The sequence below is a fragment of the Momordica charantia genome (assembly GCF_013281855.1).
Source record: "Momordica charantia cultivar OHB3-1 chromosome 9 unlocalized genomic scaffold, Mcharantia_2.0 BLBB01000009.1, whole genome shotgun sequence".
NCBI classification, from domain to species: domain Eukaryota; kingdom Viridiplantae; phylum Streptophyta; class Magnoliopsida; order Cucurbitales; family Cucurbitaceae; genus Momordica; species Momordica charantia.
Window position 1 is genome coordinate 936205 of NW_028275167.1, and position 13511 is coordinate 949715.

Sequence of the window (13511 nt, forward strand, 5' to 3'; positions counted from 1 at the left end):
AATGGTAATGTGTTGCAACCTCAACTTCCAAAATTCAGAGGCGACTTTGGAAATTTTGCAATCTACCTATAAAAGAGAGGATAGGATAAAGATGGTAAGATACAAGTTCTAAGACGATCTTAAATTTGATTCCATAAAGATGAAAGAGATTGAAAGTGTTGAAGATTTTTTTTAATCGCGTATTCGTGCGATCGTCAACAATTTGAGATCAAATGGAGAAGAAAAGAGCGATGAAAGTGTTGTTGAAAAAATTCTTAGAAGAATGCCATGAAGTTTTGAGCATGTTTTTTGTTGCAATTGAAGAGTCAAAAGATTTATTTACATTTTCGTTATAAAAATAGATTGATATAAAGCAACATGATGTTACTTCTTCTGAGGAAAAGCTTATCAAATGCAAACCTCCTTCAAAGGTGATTCTTGCGGAAGACTTGGCGGTCCTGGTGGATGAGGAGGTGGAAGAAACTATGATAATAGAAATGGTGCAAATTATAAAAACAAACCAAAAAATTATTCTTCATCTGGAGGAAGAAGATGCAGAAGAGGAAGAGATTTTGGTAGAAACCAAGGAAGCAATCCTAGTAATTTTTCTCACATGTAATGTTTTAATTGCAAAAGATATGGTCATTTTCAAGTAGATTTTTGGGGCTTCGAGAAATGAGGATGAAAATAATAATTACACCATGATGCATAAGGAGGAGAAAAATAACGAAGGAATTATGCTTCTTGGATGTAGTTCTCAAGAACGTGTTGTGGAGCTTACATGACGGGTTGTAGTACCCACCATGGTAGGAAATAGATGTATATTTGTTACTTTGGATGAATCATAATTAATGAATTTGAAATTACTTTTGTATTTTGGATTGAACATAAAATTTAATGAATTTGAAATTATATTTTAGTTTGGATTGAACATAAAATTTAGAATTTGAAATCATATTCTGATTTTTCCTTCAAATTTTTACTCAGGTAGCTCGAATTTGTTGGGATTTTAGTTTTAAATTATTTGATATCAAATTCAACCCAGGGGAAGAAAAATTAAGAACATCATCAACCACCTGCAACACCACTCAAAATGTATCACCGCTTGTACTATTATCACCGCTCAACTATCTTCAAATATTCGAAATGCATTACTCATAAAATTATTGTTTGATGCTCGTTTTTTAGTACAACATGTGAGATGGATTATCGAATTCATAATCTCTTGGTTGGATATATATGTCAATTAACACTGAGCTATGCTCGTACTGGTGCTTGAATACCGTAGTATTGACAAGATTCAGAGATACATCATATGTATATCAGGAGTACATCATATGTATATCAGGGGTACATTAGATGTATATCGGAAGTATATCAGAGAATATCAGTGCATCTTGTGGACTCTTTTTAGATATTCAGCGAATTAGATGCACTAATCATTAGTGAGCATCTCCTAATATTAAATGACAGAAAGTGTTCAAATGGTCTACTTCTAAAGATTTCTATTTGGGTTGACGTTAGCTTTTTGAGAATGATATCTATTAATTTTAATTTTAAATATTTTTGCACTTTTGCATCAGAATACCATATTTTATTTTTCTGTTAAAGTAAAATCAGCATTATATTATATGTAAATCAGACTATCACATCAATAGTCACTACAAGAATTTCAAGTTTCAACGACGAAATCTTTGGCGACAAAATATATTTCGTTGCCAAAACATGCCTTCAGCGACGAAATTTGCTTTCGTCGCTAAAAGGGTCAACTTTCAGCAACAAAAGTGGATTTTGTTGCTGAAATGGCACACTTTCGGCGACGAAATTCTTTCAGCGTCGTCGAAAGTGTGCCCTTTCAGTGACGAAATTTGATTTCGTCGTTGAAAGTTGACCCTTTTAGGGATAAAATTTTCCGTAAAAGTTGGCCCTTTCCGCGACGAAAGCAAATTTCATCGCTGAAGGTCCAAGCTTGGTGATGCGCGCTCAGTCAAGGGTTTAGGTGACTTCAGGGTTCGGCGAAAAGTCGTCGCCAAAAGGCAAACCTTTCGGCGACGATATCTAGAAATCGTCGCTGAAAGTGGACATATGGCGACGAAATATAAATTTGTCGCCAAAAATTCTTCTAACGACTTTTGTTGGCCTTTGGCGACGAAATTCGTTTCGTCGCCGAAAGTCCTCTAAAACTTCCAAGTCCCTAACTCTCATTTTGTGATTTCTTCTAGTGTATGAGACAGTCATATCAATAGTATATCAAACAATCATTTTAGTAGTATATCAAACACTCATTTTAGTAGTATATCAGACACTCTCATATAAATAGTATATCACGTGTATATTATATATACATATCAGTAGTATATCACACACTCATATCAATATAGTATATCACATTTATATCAGACATGCATATTGATATGAAACATTCATATAAGACGTATATGAGACTATGACATCAGTAGTATATCAGACACTTATATCAGTAGTATATCAGACAATTATATCAGTGGTATATCAAACACAAATATCAGCAGTATATCAGATGGAAATTATTAGAGGGATATCAAAACATAGGATTTTCTAGGCTTGGGTTTGGGCCTGCACAGAAATGTTGTCAAAATTTAATATGTGGGCCTCCGTTTTTTTTTTTTTGAAAAAAAGGGTTATATTTGAAAAACCAAAACATCATTACTATTTTACTTATTTTTAAAATTTTTTTTGTCATATCTCAAGTTGACCATTTTTATTATTATTATTATTATTATTATTATTATTATTATATATGGTAAAACTTCAATGTATATTTTTTGTTTGTGAGTTAGATTTTATTTTTTATTATTATCTTTTTGGGCAAATTGTATATATCATCCCTAAACTATGATGTTTGTTATAATTACACCCTCGAACTTTCAATGGTAAAAATTTAACCCTCAACTTCAACTTTTAGGAGTGAAAAGATTGAACCCATAAATTTCAATTTTAAAATTTTTTGAAATAAACTAAAATAAAATTTATTTTTACTCTCTCTCTCCTCCTTTTTTCGCCTTTCTCTCTCTCCCATCTCTCTCGGCCTGCACCACACCTCTCCCTAAACAACGACAACAGGAGAGCAGAAACCTGAGTTCCTCCACTTTGAAAAACCCCTCAATTTCTCAATCGAAGAGAACGTAAACCCTAGCTCCACTTTTTCGATATTGCTCCAAATCCCATACGACGAGGAGCTCTATTGTGCCCACCTAGCTGGCCATGAACACCTATAAGTGGGAAGACTGATCACCTCCCCCACCAAAGTGTAAGTGAAAAATCTGTCACTAATTTCTCAAAATTCTACATATGCGAAATAGATTTTTTAGGGGTTGTTTCCGTTGTTGATGAGGGTTATGCTTCTTCTTTATCGTTTTCTCTTTTTTAATAAATAAAAACACGCCAAAGTACATGTTGTACTAAAAAATAATAATAATAAGACACACTTATAAATAGCTTTGTACTAATTTATTTTTTTTCTTGTTCTCTAAATTTTTAGATTTGAAAAAGAATATATTCTCAAAAATGATAAAACAATGCTTTTATTTATTTATGTTTTTTAAAAGAAAAACGAGAATAAGAAACAAAGGGCATTAAGAAACTTGAGCGTTTGACTGCTATTTATGATTTTTGTTTCTCATTTTTATTGGAAAATATTTTCAAAATTGTATAGAAATTTTGGAAGAAAAAGACAAATAAAAAATTAATAAAAAAAATCTTAAAGATAAGAAACAAAAAAGAACGTAACTTCCAAAAGCTTATATGTTTTACAAAAACTATTAACAAGAAATAAGAAAGAAAAAATGAGAACATAATTATCAAACCATCCTTCAATATAAGTCTTTTGGCCCTTATTATATATGTTTTCAATTGTTGTGAGAAATACACATGCATATTTGATAACTTTTATTCCTTCTGGTGTTCCTTGTTTAAAAAGAAAAACAAACAAAGATGGGCTTAGTGAAAGCGTTCACTCATTCCACTTATGAATAAGCTCATCGACATTCTTAGTAAGGTTTCTTAAGTAAATTCCGTCTTCTTTTGCAATCCAAATAAGATTTAACACTCCGCGACCGCCGCACCTCTCACCGAGCCACTGAGTTTTTTCAGACCAGAAGACATCGAACGAGACTTTGGCCCCGGCCTTCGCAGCATAGCACCAATACAGTGTGGTTCCCCAAATGTTGGCCTCAAAGTGCCACACGATTTCAGCTCCAAGGTCTAAGAAATGGTCCCCAATATTAGTGTCTTTGGACTTGCAGCGCACAAAGATAATTTCATCGAGCCCATTCACCATATGAAGGTGGAATACGTTAGACTGCCTGCCTTTTCTTATCACATCCACCACCGGCGATAATTGGTCTTGACCCGCCGCCGCCACCACCAGAGCCGACCAGACAAGCAACACAATCATATGCCTTCCTGTCGGATCCATGGCTCTCATTTCTCTGTCTTGCCTTTCCCACAACTAATAAATAGAGGCCACACACTACTAAATTTAGAAAGAGATTTAGTAATTTGAGAAGAATGTGGAGACGGCGGTTGATAACTAAACCCACCTGATGCGCACCACCGCAAAAAAAACAACCCAAATTTGGAGTCGCAAATGTTCAAACTATGAGTGGATAAGGGGCTACGTGTCCTGTGATAAAAACACAAGTGCTTTTAGTGTTTCTTTAATTATTTGGTTAAAATTCTCAAAATCTTTTTTAATTATTTTTTTATACTTAAATTGGTTGGATGATTCATCTCTTTTTTTTTTCCCTCTCCCCCTTGACTTCTCAACTCCTTCTTTTCTCTTTTCTTTGTCTTTATTTTTTTCCCCTAACTTGAAATAGTACCGGAAAGTGTAAACTCCTTTTTTTTTCCTCTTTCTCATCTATTTTTCTTTTTAGTTTACAGAATAAAACATACATCTTCACAAATATTTCTCCACTGTTTTTTTTTCTTTTTTCTGTCTTATATTATTGTTTCATTCTATACCTTATTTTCTTCTAATTTTAGATAGAGATTTCTGCAATCTTTTGTTCGTAACCATTTTTCCCTTTTACCTTTAGCTTCAGATGACCAAAATATTAGTGAGATTTTGGAGAGAGAGAAAGAATAGAGAATAGAAGGAGATGAGAAGTTGTAGGGAGAGAAGAATGTAAAACAACTTACCAAAAAAAACTAAGAAAAACTCTGACGAGGTTATGAGTTCTAATGAAATAATGAAAAAAATAAATAAATAATAGTCAACATTTATCTTCTTATTATAAAGACGTGAGGATAAGGAGCAAAGTTTTTTCCAAGAAATAATAAAGTTTAATTTTCATTTATTACTTTATTCATAAACCGATACAATATAAAAGATGAGTTTAGTGAAGTGTTCATTCATTTCACTTATGAATCAACTCATCGACATTAGAAGCAAGGTTTCTTAAGTAAATTTTGTCATCTTTGACTATCCAAATAAGACTTTTTACTTGGTGGCCGCCGCGAGCGAGCCAATGATGTTTACTTTCAGTCCAGAAGACATCAAACGAGACTTTGAAGCATAGCACCAATATAGTGTCGTTCCCCAAGTGTTTGGCTCAAAGTGCCATACGATTTCTGCTCCAAGGTCTAAGAAGTGGCCCCAATATCAGTGTCTTTAGACTTGCAGCTCACAAAAAAAATTTGATTCAGCCCATTCACCATAGGAATGTGCCATACGTCAGAATCCTTGTCTTTAGTTATCACATCCACAACAGGGGATAATTGTTGTTGAGCCGCAGCCACCACCACCAGAGCCGACCACCAACACAATCATATGCCTTCCTGTCGAATCCATGGCTCTCATTTCTCTGTCCTTTCTTTTTGGACAAATAATAAATAGATGGGATCAGACAGTACTAAATTTAGAAAGGATATTAACTTTAACAATATGAATTTTAGTTTATTGAGAGGAATGTGGAGATGGTTGATAAGTAAAGCTACCCTCGCCAAACGAGAGGGTGGAAAAAACAATCCGAAGAATGCAAAAATGTTTCAACTAAGAGCGGATAAGAACTTTGGTGAGGCAATCAGTTACGAGAGAATATATCAAACCACAAGGTGGTTATTAAGGACGTGTTCACGGACATAATGTACATTGATCTCAATATTTTTGGTGCGTGCATAGAACATACACTATACACTATGTTAGAGACTCAAGACATTAGCTTCCAAATTAATTATCACATCATGTTTCAAGATGCATGCATGATGATTGTGCTCTCTCCAATATTGATTTCTTTGGACTTGCAAATAAAATTACATTTATTATTTTATGAAAGTGTAATTTATTATTTAATATTTTTCTAAAAGTTTTAAATATAAATAGCATACAGGTAGTAACAGTCTCAATAGTCTAAGTCTAAAAGTCAGATCATTACAGCAAGTCTATTGCTACGTACAAACAATAAATTAGAAACAAAATGCTATTGTTCCATCCAACACTAGGTTAGAATATCAAGGTCTGGTCTATTGTTTCCCCTAAAATCATTTGGGTTCGCCAACTTCTTCAAGAAATTAATTTGGTGCGATAGTTTGCGAACTAACAATCCAACCTAATCACTAACTAGTATGCACCGAACATATTGATATCGATGTCCATTATATGCGTGACAAAGTCTTAAGTAACCACTTTATTCCAAATCTGGGTTGTTTTTGCCACTCTCTCGTTTGCGGTGGAGGTTAAGAAGTGCGTGTCAACCGGCTTTATTAATCAAACCATCCCCACATTCTTCTCAAAACTAAAACTCACATTGTTAACTAATATTATCACCAATTGCTAAATTTAGTAGCAGTGTCTCCCATCTATTTATTATTTGTCCAAAAAACAAGACAGAGAAATGAGAGGCATGGATCCGACAGGAAGGCATGTGATTGTGTTGCTTGTCTGGTCGGCTCTGGTGGTGGCGGCGGCGGCGGATCAAAAGCAATTATATCCGGTGGTGGAGGTGCAACACGTGGACCACTCTTCTACCAGATTCCTGATTCATGTGGCGAATGGGCTGAGCGGTGATATTTGCTATGTGAGCTGCAAGTCCAAAGACACTAATATTGGGGGCCACTTCTTAGACCTTGGAGCTAATATCGGATGGCACTTTGAGCCAAACTTTTGGGGTACGACGCTGTTTTGGTGCTTCGCTTCAAAGTCAGGGGCCAAAGCGTCGTTTGATGTCTTCTGGGTTGAAAAACGTAGTTCATGGCTCCGAGAAAGGTGCGGTGGCGATGAGACATTAACTTGTATTTGGATAGTCAAAGATGACGGAATTTACATTAGAAATCTTACTCAAAATGTTGATGAGTTGATTCATAAGTGGAACGAGTGAAACTAATTATCCATGATCTTTATCGTACTGGTTTATGAATAAAGCAATAAATGAAAATTATTATTTCTTACTTTGATCGGCCCTTTTCTTTTTTGCAACATGGCGAATGTTCTCCTGTGCTTCCAGACATGTCGAGCTCCACATATTCTTGTATAGCTGTTTTTTGTCATGTGTAATAGAGAGAAACCAAAACGATAATTATTATTTTTTATTATTTTTATTCTTAACAAAGAAATTGCCATATTTTTGGTACCTATTTCTAGTTTATTTTCTCCAAATTTTTAAATAGAAAAAAAATTTGAAGTTACTATCTGAAAAATGATTAAGTTTTTAAGCAAGGAAGAAAAGTCATGCATATGTTTCACAACAATTGAAAACATGTAATAAGGACCCAATCGCTTATGAAGTATCCATCTAATAATGTTCTCAATTTTTTCTGTTTTTAGTTTTTAGAAACATACGCGACTTGACAATTATTTTTCTGTCTCGTTTCATATTTACAGAAAAAAAACATAATTAATGGTCGGAGCTTAAATTTCTCAATAAAACTAGAAATTAATCGGGAAGGGAAATGTTATGAAATGGACAGCAATAAATGATTACCAGTCATTTATTGGTTCTTTGTCATTTTTATTTTTTATTCTTTTATAAAAAAGGAAACAAAAACATGTTTACGTTAATCATTCATTGTTCCTCGAGCAACAAATTTTAAATCTAAAAGAATTTTTTATATGAAATGTGATTTTTCAAATTAAATATTCATTATTTTAATGTTATATTTTTATGAATTTTATTTGTGAATTAGAATGATAAAATAATGCTTTTATTTATGGTTTTGAAAAAAAAAATTTGGAAATGAGAAGAAGAAACAAATGACTCATATGCTTTTCTTGTTTCTCGTTTTGAGTTTTATTTAGAAATTTGTACGTTGGTGATCTCAAAACAATAGATTCAACGAAAAATAAATTTCCAGACCCTTTTATGTTTTCAATTATTGTGAAACATATGCATATTTTTTTTCCTTGTTCCTAGCTTCAAAAGGAAAAACATTATTAAAATAGACTTAAATTTAGGATCTTATTTTTCGTTTTCCAATAACATAAATAAAGATTGTCATCACCTTTTTTACTTATAAAATGTATGATAAATATAATTAAACAATCGGAAAAAAAAGGTACTGTTGTAAAATTGAGGAACGAAACGAGGCAACGTCGGGAAAATAAAATAAACAAAACAATTCAAATAATAAAGAAAATTTAAAATTCAAAATGACATTTCCCACCAATTTTCAAACTTGATTTCTCACCAAATTTCTCATTAATTTCTCACAAATTCTCACCACTAATTTCTCACAAAATCTCTCTGATTGAGCACCACATTGACCTTATTTATAGGCCATGGATAAGCATGTGGTGTGATTTACATGACACTAATAATGTCTAAAATTGAGACACATAGGGCATTATGATTTCAACACATGGTGCATGGATTTTGAGACACCTCAAAATTGGATACTAAGCAAGGGTTAGTGGGCATCTATTTAAAAATTCATAATAGGCACAATAATGTTTAAAATCAATTTTCAGGAAAAACTTACTTTTTTTTTCAATTTTAAAATCTGGAGAAGATCAAGATACTACAAATGAAAGAGGTACCCAAAGACATGTTAATTTCTTTCTCTAACAAAAAAGACGAATGATAAAATGAGGAAAAATAGTGTAATATTATATATGTAAATATAATTTTCATTTATTGCTGATTCTTCACAAACCAATACACAACAAAGTGGAGATAATTAATTAAGTTTCACTCGTTCCATTTATGAATCACCTCATCCACATTTTCAGAAAGGTTTCTTATGTAAATTCCGTCATCTTTGGCTATCCAAATACAACTCATTGTTTGAGGAGCGCACCTCGGGCGGAGCCACGAGGTCTTACGTTCAACCCAGAAGACATCTAACGAGACCGAGTCGCTACCCTTTCGCATGAAACACCAATACAACGTCGTCCCCCAAAAGTTGACTTGAAATTTCCACTGGATTTGAGCTCCAAGGTCCAAGTTGCGCTCCCCAATGTCAGTGTCTTTGGACTTGCAGTGTAGAAATAGAATCTCACTGCTCAACCCATTGGCCACATAAACGCGCCACACACGTTTGTCATCTCTACTTTTTGGCTCCACGTCTACCATTGGCAGTAATTGCTGTGCCCCCACCACCATCAGAGCCGACGAGACAAGCAACACAACCATTTGCCATCTGCCAAGATGCATATTGCTCAGCTCGTTTCTCTGTTTTGGTTTTGGTTTTTGGTTTTTTGGATAAAGTTATGAATCACATCAGGCACATAACAAAAATGATCTTTGAGCGTGTTAGGAACTTGTAAAGCTCAAGCCTTTTATGTATAGGGGAGGGAACTAAATATAGAAAGGGTGTTATTTATTGTTAACCATATGAATGGTGGGAAACTAAAGCGGTTGACGCACCTTACTCCTTAACCTCCACGCAAACGAGAGGTCGTGGTTATCTCAATATCCCAAATGATGTATATACGAAGGTAATTAGTGCTTGGTTTAAGAATAATGTTAATTAAATGTTCAATATCTTTTCGGGAATTGGTTGTTTGGTTCTCTCTCGCTTTTATACCATCTATGAGGTCAAGATATTTTCATTTCATCAATGAAATTAGGGGTGCGAACTAAATCGAAGAACCGCAGTGAATAAAACGATTGGCATCATTTTGGGTTTTTTGTTTCGTCTTCCTATTTTATATTTGCGGTCGGCAGATCTTTTAGAATTTTATATACAAACCTTAGGAAGAAGAAGAGCAGGAAAAAAGGAAAAGACCCGACACAAAATGGCCCAACCAAACCCAACTAGATTCGGGTCTAGACGAACATATTCAGGTCGATTCGGATTTTCATGTTTTGTCCTTGCCCCGACCCGATTACACCCGTAAATGAAATATAGAAATTTATTATTCCTGGTTGATGTTTATTATGGTCCATTTTTATGGGTTGAAATCTTGTTTAAAAAATGTTTTGGTGGAGTTCTGAAGCTAAGAAATTTGATTGCCGAGGGTGCCATAAGAACTTTTTTTTAACTGGTTTGGATTGCATTTTGGTTGGATAAAAGTGGTCCGGATTACTTAAAGGCTCCACATATATTGAAGGATTAAAGAGATTGTGTACTTATTTAGTTATGATGTAACTCTTCTTAGATACCTTAATGTAAAAATAAATGTTTAAGAACACATTTTGTTTAGTATTTCTACCTTTCTAAAGATATAGGTTGTAATAAAGTAAATGTAAATTATGTATTTAAAAAAGAGAGAAAGAAAAACTTTTTCCGACGCTTTTGGAAACGTCAGCAACGACCATCCATCCCGATGCTTTGATTTGTTTTTCTCGACACGGGGCTCTCTCGGTGGACATATACTGATGAACTTCTTGATCAAAAAATTTGCATTGAGAAAGTTTTATCCCGAAAAAGTTATTTCTACTAGTCACTTCGTCGACATCTCAATAGGTTTGATGTCCACTTAGCTGAATAAACAGTGCGATGGTAGGAATATCTTTGAGATATCGAAGAATACGTTTGACGGTCACGCCTTCAATAAATTGTTGAGCTTAGGGTTTAGTTACAAGTATTACAAGTATTTCAGTGCACCAAAGAGATGATAAGCTGAATGCCGAATGAAGTAGCTTAATCTTCCCAAGCGCACGTAAGGGAAAATCTGAATGAATGAGGATTTTTATAATTGGTAAATAAAGATATTATATATGATAAATTAGTCAAAGATTATTAACTTCTCAACAATTGAATTAATTAATAGAAAAAATATGATGCAACTGTTATATATGATTCATTTGTAGAAAACGTTTAAGATTTACTCCCTTTTTACTTTTCTAAATATAGTCTTTCATTTGCGTATGGCCTTTATTATCATTTTATAATGTTTTTTCTACATTATAAAAACAAAATAAATCTTGTCATGGTATTTAGAAGTTAAAAAAAATAAAAATTTTTTTGCTCTTGGTGTTATGAAAAGACGAAGTTAAATCCAATAGGCAAACAACATCACATATCACAAGTACTCCAAGGTCCAATCAGGCTCAAGCGTGACCAGGTCGGAGGAGTAACAATACCCAAGGCCCAACAAAGTCATGGCCAACTAGGTCCCAACCGACCAGGTCTTGGCCAGGATTCGATCTCAGCTGACCAGTGCCCATGCGTGATTTTCGTGCTCCGCCAATAAATCGAATGACAGGCCGGCTTCCATTCTCTTGTATTTTTCGGCCCACGATGGTGCTATCACTAAAGCCCAAACTACTTGAGAAAGAGAGCGTATCCTATCAACCTTAGGGTTCTGATATCTATAAATAAATTGAGAAACCTCAAAATAAAGGTACACAACAAAAATCCTACCTATTGCTGTACTTCAAGTAAAAATCTGATTCTAACTTAAGCATCGGAGTGTAGGTGGCTAGCACCACACCAATATGTAACCCTTCTATTTTGAAGGTCTGTTGAACCCATTTTCATTCTCGAATATTGGTGCAAATTTAGTGAATCCCAAAATGCCAAATTTCTGCGTCAACAATTGACACCATCTGCGGGACAAAATTTGACAAAAGGTATTATAAGCAAACACAAGCTAGATAAGTGGTATGATCCCTGAAGGTGAATGACGAGATTTTTATGGGTGGGATTGCATGACCACCAACGAGATGAGAACATGTCACGGTATAATTAACTCGGTATCTCTAGTGGATGACAACTTAATAAACAGTGAGATGAGAATATGTCATGCCATGGGGCCGGATCGTACAACCAGTTTGGTGTCTCTGGTGGATGACAATTTAACCGTGAGTGGGATGAGAACATGTCATGTCATATGGTTAAATCGTGCAACTATTTTGGTATCTCCTGTGGATGGTAACTTAACCGCTAGTCGGATAATAACATATCAAGTCATGGGGTCAAATTGTGCAACCAGTTCGGTGTCTCAGTGGATGACAACTCGGTAAATGATGGATAAAAGGCCGACTTTATTTAGATCTAGGTTTTCATATTTTATCATTCTCAAATATTTAATATTAAAGATTATTTTCCTATAAAATTTTCATTTTTCAGAAAAAAATCGATAAAAAAATCAAGAAATTGGTACCAAACATGTTCTTTTATTTCAATAAAAAAAGACCTGAATACAAGAAAAAATTATCAAAATTAATTTTATTTTTTTTATAGAAAAATGAGAAACAAGAAATATAAAAATTATGAAAGAGAGTCCTGATTTGTATTCTTCTCACGTCCCCTAAATCATTTCGAATCACCTATATATTTTTTATGTTTCCCCACGTAGATGAATGATTGATAGAAACAATTGAGGTTATCCCTTCAACCGTACAACCACAGCTAGAATAGGACCACTATAAATTTGGATATGTACTGAAAGTAGTTAATAAAAGGGGCAACTTGAGATATGGCAAAAAAGTTAGGAAAATAAGCAAAATAACAACAAGATTTGGGTTTTTCAAATATAGCAGTTTTTTGGTAAAAAAACGGAGGCCCACTATGTAAATTCCAAATATACCCTACAGCCCAAAAAAACCATAAATACAGGCCCGTTGGTGGAAGCCCAAAAGAACTCTAGGTTTCTATTTACTTATGATTTCTTACTGATTTCTAATTGATTACACATTCATCTCCTTCCCCTCCCCTTCGATTTCTCCTTCACAGTAACTTACCCCTTTCTTTCTCATTTTCCATGCATGTCATTTTGTGGTAACTTCCCTTTCAACCATTTTCAACCGGTTTGAAATTCTATTTCCCTCTGATTTCCACTGATATATACTTGATATACTTTTAATTTACCACTGATATACAACTAATATAGGACTGAAATAACTATGATATCTACTCATATAACTTATTATATAATTCTATGATTTACCATGTATTGATTTACCACTGATATAACACTGATATATTTGTGATATATACTTCATATGTATCTGATTTACTACTGGTATAACTCTAATATAATCATGATATCTACTGATATAACTTCTTATATGATTATATTATTTACTATTGTTTGATTTACCACTGATATAACTCTGATATATGTCTAATATATATTTGAAATACATCTAATATATAGTTGATTTACG

At 33.8% G+C, this 13511-nt stretch overlaps 3 protein-coding genes across 3 annotated transcripts; 1 reads left to right on the forward strand and 2 right to left on the reverse strand.

Moving 5' to 3' along the window:
- Positions 1–3970: 3970 nt before the first annotated feature.
- Positions 3971–4435, reverse strand: LOC111022387 (S-protein homolog 1). The gene has a single exon (XM_022299557.1). It carries the CDS (start codon positions 4433–4435, stop codon positions 3971–3973), a length of 465 nt encoding a protein of 154 aa, XP_022155249.1.
- Positions 4436–6863: 2428 nt separating this feature from the next.
- On the forward strand, positions 6864–7337 carry LOC111022369 (S-protein homolog 74). The gene has a single exon (XM_022299535.1). The coding sequence runs from the start codon at positions 6864–6866 to the stop codon at positions 7335–7337; it is 474 nt and encodes a 157-aa protein (XP_022155227.1).
- A 1806-nt stretch (positions 7338–9143) lies between these two features.
- On the reverse strand, positions 9144–9587 carry LOC111022349 (S-protein homolog 1-like). The gene has a single exon (XM_022299517.1). The coding sequence runs from the start codon at positions 9585–9587 to the stop codon at positions 9144–9146; it is 444 nt and encodes a 147-aa protein (XP_022155209.1).
- Positions 9588–13511: the final 3924 nt, after the last annotated feature.